This window comes from Hyperolius riggenbachi, chromosome 7, assembly GCF_040937935.1.
Source record: "Hyperolius riggenbachi isolate aHypRig1 chromosome 7, aHypRig1.pri, whole genome shotgun sequence".
NCBI lineage: Eukaryota > Metazoa > Chordata > Amphibia > Anura > Hyperoliidae > Hyperolius > Hyperolius riggenbachi.
Window position 1 is genome coordinate 299056836 of NC_090652.1, and position 13859 is coordinate 299070694.

Consider the following 13859-nt stretch of genomic DNA (forward strand, 5'->3'; position numbering starts at 1 on the left):
CTGTGTACATAGATTGGATGTGAAGACTGTATTCTGTGTAGTAACATGATATTGCCTGTCTGTCATCAGACATCCAACACTCTATCTTGGGCGCTGTACCACCTGGCCAGTGACCCCGACACCCAGCAGTCCTTGTACCAGGAGGTGACCAGTATTGTCCCCGGAGACGGAGTACCCACCGCTGAGGACATCGCCAAGATGCCGCTGCTGAAAGCTGTGATGAAGGAAACACTGCGGTAAGAATCATTACCTTCCACAATCCATCTCTGTTTAGCTCCCACACAGAGAAATGATGACCTTTGTTAAAGACTCTGGCTTTACATACATAGTATGTTTTTATATAGTGCCTACACTCCTCATAACAATCATGAGATTTTTTTTTCTGTGGTTTCTTTAAGTTTGGGCTGGTGAGTTATATCTGGCTTAGTAATAATTTGTGCATGCTTATTTTGAAAAAGCACAATTTCTGTGTATAATATATCAATTGTTATTTGTGCCTACAAAACAAATTCCTGCATTTTAATTTCTTCGTATTCATATGATTGGTGAGGGGGAGGGGACCAGAGGCGTATCTAGAGGGGTGCAGGCATGGCTCTTGCCATGGGCGCCACAGCAGCATGGGCGCCATGTCTGCCACTGTGCTGTATTGCCATGCATGCCCAATGCCTTCTCGTCATTCAGACCTCAGATCATATTATTCTGTTATCTGGGGAACCTTGCTAATTAACTTATGTATTTAGGGTGCACTTGGCTTAAGTTAGAAAAGAGGACAGAGAGGTAATAAGCAGGGCTGTGGAGTCGGTACAAAAATCTTCCGATTCCAACTCTGACTCCTCAGTTTATGAAACCACGACTCCGACTCCTTAGTCTAATACTTAACAGGGCTGTGGATTTTGTACAAAAATCATCCGACTCCCGATTCCAACTCCTCAGTTTATGAAATTAACAACTCCAACTCCGACTCCGTGTGCCCAAAATTGCCCTGACTCTGACTCCAAAGCCCTGGTAATAAGAAGAAATATTTCCAAAAAAGTAAATTCAGAAATATGTGTGCCAAAAAACCATGGGCAACCATAACACACGTAGAAAGAGAAAGGATGCTGTTTTTAGAGGGGAAGGGGGCTCTGACCGGGAAAGGAAGGGGGGGGGGCGCAATTTTAGTGTTTGCCATAGGCTCTATATTACCTAGATACGCCCCTGGAGGGGACGGAACAAAGGGTGCCATAATAAAGAGCACCTAAATGGCCAGAGACTGCCAAAGCACACAGAAGAGCATTGGGGGGCATGGAGGGGGCGTGCATAACTTGTCCCTATCACAGCAGAGGCAGCCCCTTCCTCCCTGGGTCGACAAAGCTTGACAAAGAAAAGATTAGATATATTACAGTGACAGTGCAACTAGAAAAGACTGCAGTTATCCAGAGCACATTAGAACAGGTATAGGAACTTATAGGACAGAAGAAATAAGGCTGAAAATGTTGTTACAGAGTCTCTTTAAACCAGCCCTGCATGCAAGCACGCTTTTGATAGGTTGATGCACTGTAGGTAGATTTTTTTTTATCTGGTGCTTATTTTGGAACCCATGTGTACTTAGATGGGAAAGGGGGTGAATTTCTGAGTGAGTAAAGAACTAATTTCCTTCTGGATGGAAACTTGTAGGCTACAATTGTTATTGCACAATAAAAACCTGGAATAAACGATCACTGAATATTTTTCAGCATCTGTTCCTAATAGTGTGGTTTTCCTGCCGCCAGGTTGTACCCAGTTGTGCCGACTAATTCTAGAGTGATTGCGGAGAAAAGTGTAACCATTGGAGGCTATCGCTTTCCAGAAGGGGTAAGTGGTTTCTATAGATGTAAGGATGTCAGATGTAAGGAGACAGTCACCCAATGCCAGTGGCGTAGCTAAGGAGCTATGGGCCCCGGAGCGACTTTCACATGGGGCCCCCTTAAGAACTCTATACATAACAAGTAATAGGGCACACCAAAACCTGCCAAGGACATCCACAGTATGAAAGGTGCAAGAATGGAATGGGGAACAGTTTGTTAATGATTACTGCTATTAAACGCATCTATAGACGTGAATATTACCAGCACAGGACCAATAAAGACAATACTGTAGTTGAGGGAGGGCCCTGAGGGGCCCCAGTGCAGTCGCAACCTCTGCAACCCTAATGCTACGCCACTGCCCAATGCTATCATGTACTGTCAGACAGGGCCTGATTGTACTCCCTAGTCTCCATTTTGGTACTGTCATTAGACACTGTAAGCGGTTGTAGGGAATTTCAGGCCACTTTTTCAAGAGTAACTAACCACATACGTTTGTCACATTAACTAGGATAATGTGAAATTTCTCATACATTTTTACAATTACACCCATTCATAATTGCGATTTGTAAATTCAATTGATTGCGTGTAATCATTCATAACTTTCATGTAATTTTTGCGTAATTTGGTGCCGACTTTAGCGGTGAATAGCAGCACCCCCCATACATGTCATGTTAAGGAGAATCTGTATTGTTAAAATCGCACAAAAGTAAACATACCAGTGCGTTAGGGGACCTCTCCTATTACCCTCTGTCACAATTTCGCCGCTCCCCGCCTCATTAAAAGTGGTTAAAAACAGTTTTAAAAAGTTTGTTTATAAACAAACAAAATGGCCACCAAAACAGGAAGTAGGTTGATGTACAGTATGTCCACACATAGAAAATACATCCATACACAATCAGGCTGTATACAGCATTCCTTTTGAATCTCAAGAGATCATTTGTGTGTTTCTTTCCCCCTGTTCTCATGCACTGAAGTTTCAGGCTGCTCGTTTCTTCCTGCAAACAGCTTTGCCCTTGTCTGTAATTCTTCAGTATGTGAAAGCCCAGCCAGCTCAGAGGACGATTTATCCAGCTTGTAAAAGATAAGAGAGAAGAGAGAAGCTGCCCTAATCTAAATAACACACAGGCAGTGTGCAGAGAGGGGCCTGGAAGGGGGAGTTCATAGCAGAACCACAACACTGAAGAACTTGGCAGCCTTCCAGACACAGGCCGACAAGTCTGACAGGGGAAAGATACATTAATTTATTACAGAGATAGTGATAGTGGAAAGTGCTGCAGTAAGCCAGAACACATTAGAATGGCTTTTGGAACTTGTAGGATGATAAAAAACAGGATGCAATTTTTGTTACGGAGTCTCTTTAAGGAGAATAGAGTGGGTACAAGTCAAAAAACATTTTTCAAAAAGACCCTGTGGTTTTCGAGAAGATTGATTTAAAAATGCAAAGAAAAATGGTTTTTAAACTCAGAAAAATTAGTTTAAAAAACATTTTTGCTTTGCACTTTTTAAAATCCGTTTTCTCAAAAACTACAATGTCTTTTTGAAAATCTTTTTTTTTTTGGCTTTTACCACTATTTTCCTTAACATATGTAGCAATTTCAGTGGCAATAGCACGTATAGGGGCTTTGCTAAATTCGTTATGAAATTGTGTGAAACTTACGCAAAATTACGAATGAGTACAATTTACAGACCAATTTGAATCATGATTTTTAGAACTGAGACTTTTGATTTAAAATGTCTATAGGAAATGGGTGCTCATCATCACTACACTACATAAACATTTGCTGTATAGGCTCTTGACCAAACCACAACATCTTCTTTAACCCTTTGAGCACCTGAGGTTTATACCCCATCATAGTGACAGGCCATGTTTTACATTTCAGCACCTCCCATCTTTAATGGTTTATTGCTCGGTCATACAACTTGGCACCCAACTTGATTGCTGCTGCGATTTGTAGGTTTTTTTTAATTGTGAAAAAAATATTTTTTTTATCCCCCTCCCCTCTAAATTGGCCGATACACTGTTACAAATACTACACTACATGTAATGATCAGTGGCGTATCTGATGATCAGAACGTGCTCTATCAGAACAGTAGTCAGTACTTTATTCAGAGTGTGATCACATATGTATTAGTGCACAGTAATACTCCTAAAGTGATAGCCCTTGGTGGCTGGGGCTATCACTAGACAGAGAGTGGTCGTACAAGCGAGGTCGGTAACGGGTCGGTCTGCACCAAGCACCCACTTAACCCGTACCCGCACCCAAAGTACCTGCATTCAAAACCCATGTGATGCCCAAAGCCCACCCATAGCCAGCACCCAGTAAAGGCATGGCGCCAAGTATTCGCACCCATGTCACATTCAGTACCTGTACCCAGCACCCACATGACATCGAGTACATGCACCCAGATCTTACATGGCACTAAGTTCTTGCAATCAACACCCGCATGACACTCGATACCCAACCATAGCCAGAACCCACATGACACTCAGTACTTACACCCAGAACTCACATGGCACCCATCATCTGCATTCAGCAGCATGACAATCAATACCCCCCTAGCCAGAAACGAGGAGGGGGGAGGCATGCGGGGGAAGGCATTGCCAGGCCCCTTTTTTAAATTTGAGCACCCCCCACTTAAGGACCCTCTGCACGGCCCTGGCTAAATGTATTGGAGGCAGAGTATCAGCAGGACAGCCAGGCTACAGGTATTGTTAAAAAGGGAATAACTATGGCAGCCTCCATATCCCTCTCACTTCAGGTTCCCTGTTGGAGTCTCATGCTCTACCGTCTGAGCTAGCCAGGCTAAGCCATATGATATAGGATGCCTCTATGTACTGTATGTGCCCTTCCTGAGCTTTTTGAGGCCATATTTACACACAGGTTCTTTACTTGTATATGAAACCTTCATGTTGGGAAGACATGTGCTTCCCAGTTGAAGATGTATTTGATCTTTTTAAGGGGCCCATACACTGGTCGATTTCAGCCATTGATAGATCGATCGATTCTATTCTATAGAATCACGGGCAGCACGGTGGCGTAGTGGTTAGCTCTCTCGCCTTGCAGCGCTGGGTCCCTGGTTCGAATTCCAGCCAAGGCACTATCTGCAAAGAGTTTGTATGTTCTCTCCGTGTCTGCGTGGGTTTCCCCCGGGCACTCCGGTTTGGCTCCCCCTAAAATTGGCCCTAGACTACAGTACTTACACTACATAATATAGACATATGGCAATGGTAGGGATTAGATTGTGAGCTCCTTTGAGGGACAGTTAGTGACAAGATATATATATACATTGTACAGTGCTGCGTAATATGTCGGTGCTATATAAATACTAAATAATAATAATAATTCTATAGAATCGATCGATTGATCAGAAATCAATCGATTTGTGGACGATTTTGATCAATTTGATCTGACAGGATGGAAAATCTGGGTCGATCTGCTGCTGGCAGCAGACTGATGGCCCATAGAGTTGCATTGGATCTAATGGGCCAATCAGGGCCGGATTTACCATAAGGCATTGTAGGCATGTGCCTACAGGCGTCTGATGATGGAAAGGTGGCTCACTCACCTACCCAAGTGCCTCCCTCCTTCCTTACAGTCCCGAGTGGAGTGTAAATAAGAGGTTATTCGCTGGGCCTTCGCCTTCCACTGACGATCTCCTTTCAGTCAGGGGCACTTATAGCTACCTAATACTTGGGGGCACTGCTAGATGCTTAATATTGAGGGTACTGCTGGCTACCTAATACTAAGGGACACCTGTAGCAACCTATGATGGGCAAGGGAAGTAAGGGAGGAGTGACAGCTGGGACAGCCAGCACACTTGCGGGGCAGTTCGGTGGGTGTTTGTGGGTTATTGGAGAGGGAAGTCTAGGATGCCAGGACATCTGTGCCTATAGGCTCCTGTGATGTAAATCCGGGCCTGGGTCCAATAATGCATTTAGATCGATTTCCAATAGATTTCATTCTGAAATCTATTGGAAATCTGTTCCTAGTGTGTGCCACACATCAGATAGTTTCCAGTCAGATTGGACTTAACAGGCATCTGCCAGAAATCTATCTGATGGTCGAATCTGCTGCAAATCTATAAGTGTATGGCCACCTTTATTCGAGCCAACACTATATACGTATACGAGCTACAAGATGTACTATGTCTAGACTACAGGAGCAGACATTCTCTCCTTGACCTCTAGGCTACCTCTTTTGTATAAATATTTAGTCCCAGAGCTACAAGATGTACCTTGTCTGTTCTCTAAAGCCTCATCTACACGGTACAATTTTCCATCAAATGGACGGATCTATTAGATAAATCTAATAAGAAATTGCATCATGTGTAGATGTCCAAATAGTTTCAGATCAATTTTGCGATAGATTTTGCTTTAAGTACCCAAAATCTATTGCAAAATCTAACACAATCTGATTGGACCGGTTGGAAATGATCTAATAGATCTGACGGAAAATGTTACTGTGTACATGAGGCTTTAAAGGGGAACTGAAGAGAGAGGTACATGGAGGCTGCCATGTTTATTTCCTTTTAAGCAATACCAGTTGCCTGGCAGCCCTGCTGATCCTCTCCCTCTACTACTATTAGCCATAGCCCCTGAACAAGCATGCAGCAGATCAGGTGTTTCAGACTTTAAATTCAGATCTGACAAGACTAGCTGCATGCTTGTTTCTGGTGTTATTCAGATACTACTGCAGAGAAATAGACCAGCAGTGCTGCCAGGCAACTAGTATTGATTAAAAGGAAATAAATATGGCATCCTCCGTATACCTCTTACTTCAGTTCCCCTTTAAAGTTAAACTTAACTGAACTGATTAACCTTAATTAACGTTAAACTGATTAACTAGTTAATCGCTAACGTTTTTTTTCCCTTAAGGTGCGTACACACGACATACCGCCGCAAACTACGGGTCGTCAGACCCTCCCGCTGGGCGGACGTTCAGCCAACAGTAGCACGTGTGTACGCGCTGTCGGCAGACTGATAAGGCTGTTTCTGAACGATCCGCTCATCTTTCAGCACTCCTCCCTTTCATTCACCAATAACTTAATCACTTCTTAACAAGATTTCATTCACCAATAACTTAATCACTACTTAACCACTTGCCGACCAGTGGATTTCGGTCTGATCTGTGCTGCGTGGACTCTCCAGCCCGCAGCACAGATTAGGTTTTAGCCAGGGCGATCAGACTTACCCCCTTTTTTCCCCACTAGGGGGATGTCCTGCTGGGGGGGTCTGATCGCCGCCGGCTCTCTGCGCTTTGCGGGGGGGGGCTCGTCAAAGCCCCCTCCGCAGCGTTTTCGGCGCTCCGTCCCCCTACCTCCCTCCCTCCCTGAGCTGCGCAGGACGGATATCCGTCCTGCGCATTGTAGGATAGGCTTCAGCCTATCAAATGACGGCGATCCCCGGGCAATCAGAGGCCGGGGATCGCCGATCTCCCATACGGTGTGAACAGCGGGGATTTCTTCCCCGCATGTTTACATTTTGCCGGCGAGCCGCGATCGGCGGCTCTCCGGCTGTTCACGGAGACAGCCTCCGTGAACGGACATGGAGGAGCGGCCGTTTCCATGGAAACCCGCCGACGACCAGTTTACGCCAATCGGCGTTAGCTGGTCGTCAAGAGGTTAACAAGACAAAATGATCCATAATTTTATTTTTTTTTTGCCACCAATTAGGCTTTCTTTAGGTGGCATATTTTGCTAAGAATTATTTTATTCTAAGTGTATTTTAATGGGAATAATAAGAAAAAAAAAATAAGAAAAATCATTATTTCTCAGTTTTTTGGCAATTATATCTGTAGGTTTAAATTAAAAGATTCTACTTTGGCTAAAAACTCATATTTTATTTGCCCATTTGTCCCAGGTTATTAAGTTTAAAATATTTCCCTAGTACAATGTAAGGCGACCATTAGAAGAAGCCCCAGGTAAGTTAAACTCCCCCCGACCCCCTATAGTACTGCTTTAAGAAAACAAGTGTATTCATTCATGAGTCTTAGTGAAATGCAAACTTGTTACATGAGGAGTTATAGTCTTTTGTTTTGGACTAAAGAATGTCAAACAAAAATCTAGGACAGGAAGTTAAAGGGACACTTAAGTCAAACAAAAAAAATGAGTTTTACTCACCTAGGGCTTCCAATAGCCCCCTGCAGCTGTCCGGTGCCCTCGCCGTCTCCCTCCGATCCTCCTGGCCCCGCCGGCAGCCATTTCCTGTTTCGGTGACAGGAGCTGACAGGCTAGGGACACGAGTGATTCTTCGCGTTCCTGGCCACATTAGCACCCTCTATGCTGCTATATGGTATATGATATATGCTATAGCAGCATAGATGGCGCTATTGTGGCCAGGAACGCGAAGAATCACTCGCGTCCCCATCCTGTCAGCTCCTGTCACCGAAACAGGAAGTGGCTGCCGGCGGGGCCACGAGGATCGGAGGGAGACAGCGAGGGCACCGGACAGCTGCAGGGGGCTATTGGAAGCCCTAGGTGAGTAAAACTCATTTTTTTTGTTTGACTTAAGTGTCCCTTTAAAAGGAAATTCTACTTTCATTATAAAATGACCAAATATAGGGTTCCAATTTCTCTATATCTGATTGGATATTGGAATAAAATAGAAGAAAGCATAATTACATCTCCCGTACAGTTGGTCGCCCCCTACTGATTTAATGTTGAACTGTTTTGCTTTTATTTTCTCTTCTTGCAGACGCTGTTTGCTTTAGCTCATTACCAGATCTCCCGAGATGAGAACAATTTCCCCGAGCCGAACAAGTTCCTCCCACATCGCTGGTTACGTGACAACAAGATCAAGAACAACCCGTTCAGCTCCATCCCATTCGGGTACGGGGTCAGAGCTTGTCTCGGCCGGAGGATAGCGGAGCTGGAGATGCATCTGGTCTTATCACGGGTAAATAAAAAACAAACCTTTTTTAAATAAATTGTATAAAAGATACAGAGTGGATTCAAACTACAGTAGTATGGAAAATGTTGTGTACATAAAAATAAACCTATCTGCTGAGACAGTGGTTACATAGCAGAAGGAGCAGGGTAGGAGAGAGGAAGGAGCAGAGTCCTCCAGCAGCACAGAGTATATCAGGAGAGGAGAGTTAGAGGAAGGAGCAGAGTCCTCCAGCAGCACAGAGTATATCAGGAGAGGAGAGTTAGAGGAAGGAGCAGAGTCCTCCAGCAGCACAGAGTATATCAGGAGAGGAGAGTTAGAGGAAGGAGCAGAGTCCTCCAGCAACACAGAGTATATCAGGAGAGGAGAGTTAGAGGAAGGAGCAGAGTCCTCCAGCAGCACAGAGTATATCAGGAGAGGAGAGTTAGATGGAGGAAGGAGCAGAGTCCTCCAGCAGCACAGAGTATATCAGGAGAGGAGAGTTAGATGGAGGAAGGAGCAGAGTCCTCCAGCAGCACAGAGTATATCAGGAGAGGAGAGTTAGAGGAAGGAGCAGAGTCCTCCAGCAGCACAGAGTATATCAGGAGAGGAGAGTTAGATGGAGGAAGGAGCAGAGTCCTCCAGCAGCACAGAGTATATCAGGAGAGGAGAGTTAGATGGAGGAAGGAGCAGAGTCCTCCAGCAGCACAGAGTATATCAGGAGAGGAGGGTTAGATAGAGGAGGGAGCAGAGTCCTCCAGCAGCACAGAGTATATCAGGAGAGGAGAGTTAGAGGAAGGAGCAGAGTCCTCCAGCAGCACAGAGTATATCAGGAGAGGAGAGTTAGAGGAAGGAGCAGAGTCCTCCAGCAACACAGAGTATATCAGGAGAGGAGAGTTAGAGGAAGGAGCAGAGTCCTCCAGCAGCACAGAGTATATCAGGAGTAGAGAGAGGAAGGAGCAGAGTCCTCCAGCAGCACACAGTATATCAGGAGAGGAGGGTTAGAGGAAGGAGCAGAGTCCTCCAGCAGCACAGAGTATATCAGGAGAGGAGAGTTAGATGGAGGAAGGAGCAGAGTCCTCCAGCAGCACAGAGTATATCAGGAGAGGAGAGTTAGATGGAGGAAGGAGCAGAGTCCTCCAGCAGCACAGAGTATATCAGGAGAGGAGGGTTAGATAGAGGAGAGAGCAGAGTCCTCCAGCAGCACAGAGTATATCAGGAGAGGAGAGTTAGAGGAAGGAGCAGAGTCCTCCAGCAGCACAGAGTATATCAGGAGAGGAGAGTTAGAGGAAGGAGCAGAGTCCTCCAGCAACACAGAGTATATCAGGAGAGGAGAGTTAGAGGAAGGAGCAGAGTCCTCCAGCAGCACAGAGTATATCAGGAGAGGAGAGTTAGATGGAGGAAGGAGCAGAGTCCTCCAGCAGCACAGAGTATATCAGGAGAGGAGAGTTAGATGGAGGAAGGAGCAGAGTCCTCTAGCAGCACAGAGTATATTAGTAGAGGAGAGACAGAGGAAGGAGCAGAGTCCTCCAGCAGTACAGAGTATATTAGTAGAGGAGAGACAGAGGAAGGAGCAGAGTCCTCCAGCAGTACAGAGTATATCAGGAGAGGAGAGACAGAGGAAGGAGCAGAGTCCTCCAGCAGCACAGAGTATATCAGTAGAGGAGAGACAGAGGAAGAGCAGTCCTCCAGCAGCACAGAGTATATCAGGAGAGAAGAGTTAGATGGAGGAAGGAGCAGAGTCCTCCAGCAGTACAGCGTATATCAGGAGAGGAGAGTTAGATGGAGGAAGGAGCAGAGTCCTCCAGCAGCACAGAGTATATCAGGAGAGGAGAGAGGAAGGAGCAGAGTCCTCCAGCAGCACACAGTATATCAGGAGAGGAGGGTTAGAGGAAGGAGCAGAGTCCTCCAGCAGCACAGAGTATATCAGGAGAGGAGAGTTAGATGGAGGAAGGAGCAGAGTCCTCCAGCAGCACAGAGTATATCAGGAGAGGAGAGTTAGATGGAGGAAGGAGCAGAGTCCTCCAGCAGCACAGAGTATATCAGGAGAGGAGGGTTAGATAGAGGAGGGAGCAGAGTCCTCCAGCAGCACAGAGTATATCAGGAGAGGAGAGTTAGAGGAAGGAGCAGAGTCCTCCAGCAGCACAGAGTATATCAGGAGAGGAGAGTTAGAGGAAGGAGCAGAGTCCTCCAGCAACACAGAGTATATCAGGAGAGGAGAGTTAGAGGAAGGAGCAGAGTCCTCCAGCAGCACAGAGTATATCAGGAGAGGAGAGTTAGATGGAGGAAGGAGCAGAGTCCTCCAGCAGCACAGAGTATATCAGGAGAGGAGAGTTAGATGGAGGAAGGAGCAGAGTCCTCTAGCAGCACAGAGTATATTAGTAGAGGAGAGACAGAGGAAGGAGCAGAGTCCTCCAGCAGTACAGAGTATATTAGTAGAGGAGAGACAGAGGAAGGAGCAGAGTCCTCCAGCAGTACAGAGTATATCAGGAGAGGAGAGACAGAGGAAGGAGCAGAGTCCTCCAGCAGCACAGAGTATATCAGTAGAGGAGAGACAGAGGAAGAGCAGTCCTCCAGCAGCACAGAGTATATCAGGAGAGAAGAGTTAGATGGAGGAAGGAGCAGAGTCCTCCAGCAGTACAGCGTATATCAGGAGAGGAGAGTTAGATGGAGGAAGGAGCAGAGTCCTCCAGCAGCACAGAGTATATCAGGAGAGGAGAGTTAGATAGAGGGAGGAGCAGAGTTCTCCATCAGCACAGAGTATATCAGGAGTAGAGAGAGGAAGGATCAGAGTCCTCCAGCAGTACAGTGTATATCAGGAGAGGAGAGTTAGATAAAGGGAGGATCAGAGTCCTCCAGCAGCACAGAGTATATCAGGAGTAGATAGAGGAAGGAGCAGAGTCCTCCAGCGGCACAGAGTATATCAGGAGAGGAGAGTTAGAGGAAGGATCAGAGTCCTCCAGCAGTACAGCGTATATCAGGAGAGGAGAGTTAGATAAAGGGAGGATCAGAGTCCTCCAGCAGCACAGAGTATATTAGGAGTAGATAGAGGAAGGCGCAGAGTCCTCCAGCAGCACAGAGTATATCAGGAGTAGAGAGAGGAAGGATCAGAGTCCTCCAGCAGTACAGCGTATATCAGGAGAGGAGAGTTAGATAAAGGGAGGATCAGAGTCCTCCAGCAGCACAGAGTATATTAGGAGTAGATAGAGGAAGGAGCAGAGTCCTCCAGCAGCACAGAGTATATCAGGAGAGGAGAGTTAGAGGAAGGATCAGAGTCCTCCAGCAGTACAGCGTATATCAGGAGAGGAGAGTTAGATAAAGGGAGGATCAGAGTCCTCCAGCAGCACAGAGTATATTAGGAGTAGATAGAGGAAGGAGCAGAGTCCTCCAGCAGCACAGAGTATATCAGGAGAGGAGAGTTAGAGGAAGGAGCAGAGTCCTCCAGCAGCACAGAGTATATCAGGAGTAGAGAGAGGAAGGCGCAGAGTCCTCCAGCAGCACAGAGTATATCAGGAGTAGAGAGAGGAAGGAGCAGAGTCCTCCAGCATCACAGAGTATATCAGGAGTAGAGAGAGGAAGGAGCAGAGTCCTCCAGCAGCACAGAGTATATCAGGAGAGGAGAGACAGAGGAAGGAACAGAGTCCTCCAGCAGCACATAGTATATCAGGAGAGAAGAGTTAGATAGAGAAAGGAGCAGAGTCCTTCAGCAGCACAGAGTATATCAGGAGTAGAGAGAGGAAGGAGCAGAGTCCTCCAGCAGCACAGAGTATATCAGGAGTAGAGAGAGGAAGGAGCAGAGTCTTCCAGCAGCACACAGTATATCAGGAGAGGAGGGATAGGCAGAGGGAGGAGCTGAGTCCTCCAGCAGCACAGAATATATCAGGAGTAGAGAGAGGAAGGAGCAGAGTCCTCCAGCAGCACAGAGTATATCAGGAGAGGAGGGTTGGGCAGAGGAAGGAGCAGAGTCCTCCAGCAGCACAGAGTATATCAGGGGAGGAGGGTTAGACAGAGGGAGGAGCAGAGTCCTCCAGCAGCACAGAGTATATCAGGGGAGGAGAGTTAGACAGAGGGAGGAGCAGAGTCCTCTAGCAGCACAGAGTATATCAGGGGAGGAGAGTTAGACAGAGGGAGGAGCAGAGTCCTCTAGCAGCAGAAGAAAGCATTGTAGTGAACCATGTATGGATCCATAAGCTGCAACCAAATAGAATGAACAATGTAATCTATTTCCTTTCGTTTCTTTGTTTCACAGATAATTAAGAAGTATGAGATCAGGCCAGACCCCCGAGGCGGAGAGGTGACCCCCATGGCCAGAATTGTCCTGACCCCAAGCCGGCCTATTAATCTCCAGTTTATGGAGAGACCTGATACCAGCTTTGTCTAAATTTTCTCAGGGGCATCCCCATAAAAAGACACAGAGCTAAAACTTGGAGATCTAAAGGCAGTGTAAAGCATGGGAGGCAGACCTTGGCCAATGGCCATTCAAGGCCATGTCTGGTGAGATTCTAATGTGTGTACAGCTCAACTATTACAACAGTGAAGAAAGAGTGCATTGTTCCCTTTTTTACCCCGCCCATCACGCCTTCATCCCGCCTCCCCTTTCCATAGCAACAGTACATGTCGCTCACCTGTAGCCAAGCAACGTGTCTGTATACACGCATGCCCATAGCAGTCACCCTAGGGATGGGGTCCCGATAGCTATTTGCTTATGTACGTACATTAAGGCTTCGGAATAATGTAATGAACACTTTTTTCAAGGAGATGATCTTTATCTCAATTGAGTTATAAGGTCCCATCATTTTTCCAGCACAAGTATAACACATTAAATCTGATGACCAAATCATATCTGATCCCATTTTTATATTGACATGGGTTGTTTTCGCCCTAAGACTGTACATTGTATGTGTTGGAAATGTGTGCACAAAATTGCTTACACTCTTGTGCTAAACAAATGTAAATGCAGCCTTAAAATACCAATAACATGACCACTGCATTACCAGGAATAACATCCTTAAAGAGAACCTGTAACAAAAAAAAGTTCCCCTGGGGGGTGCTCACCTCGGGAGGGGGAAGCCTCAGGGTCCCAAAGAGGCTTCTCCCATCCCTGTAGCTGCAGGCAATCCAGCGCTGGCTCCCCTGAAGTATCCCGGAATCCTCCCTCGACAAGCCTG

At 46.2% G+C, this 13859-nt stretch overlaps 1 protein-coding gene across 1 annotated transcript in view; it reads left to right on the forward strand.

Moving 5' to 3' along the window:
- Positions 1-13516, forward strand: part of LOC137526179 (sterol 26-hydroxylase, mitochondrial-like) — a 48482-nt gene extending 34966 nt beyond the window's left edge. The window contains exons 6-9 of the mRNA XM_068247399.1: positions 70-236; positions 1752-1833; positions 8521-8721; positions 12941-13516. Coding sequence (XP_068103500.1) covers positions 70-236; positions 1752-1833; positions 8521-8721; positions 12941-13072 — 582 coding nt within the window. The 3' untranslated portion in view covers positions 13073-13516. The remainder of the gene's footprint in view (positions 1-69; positions 237-1751; positions 1834-8520; positions 8722-12940) is intronic.
- Positions 13517-13859: the final 343 nt, after the last annotated feature.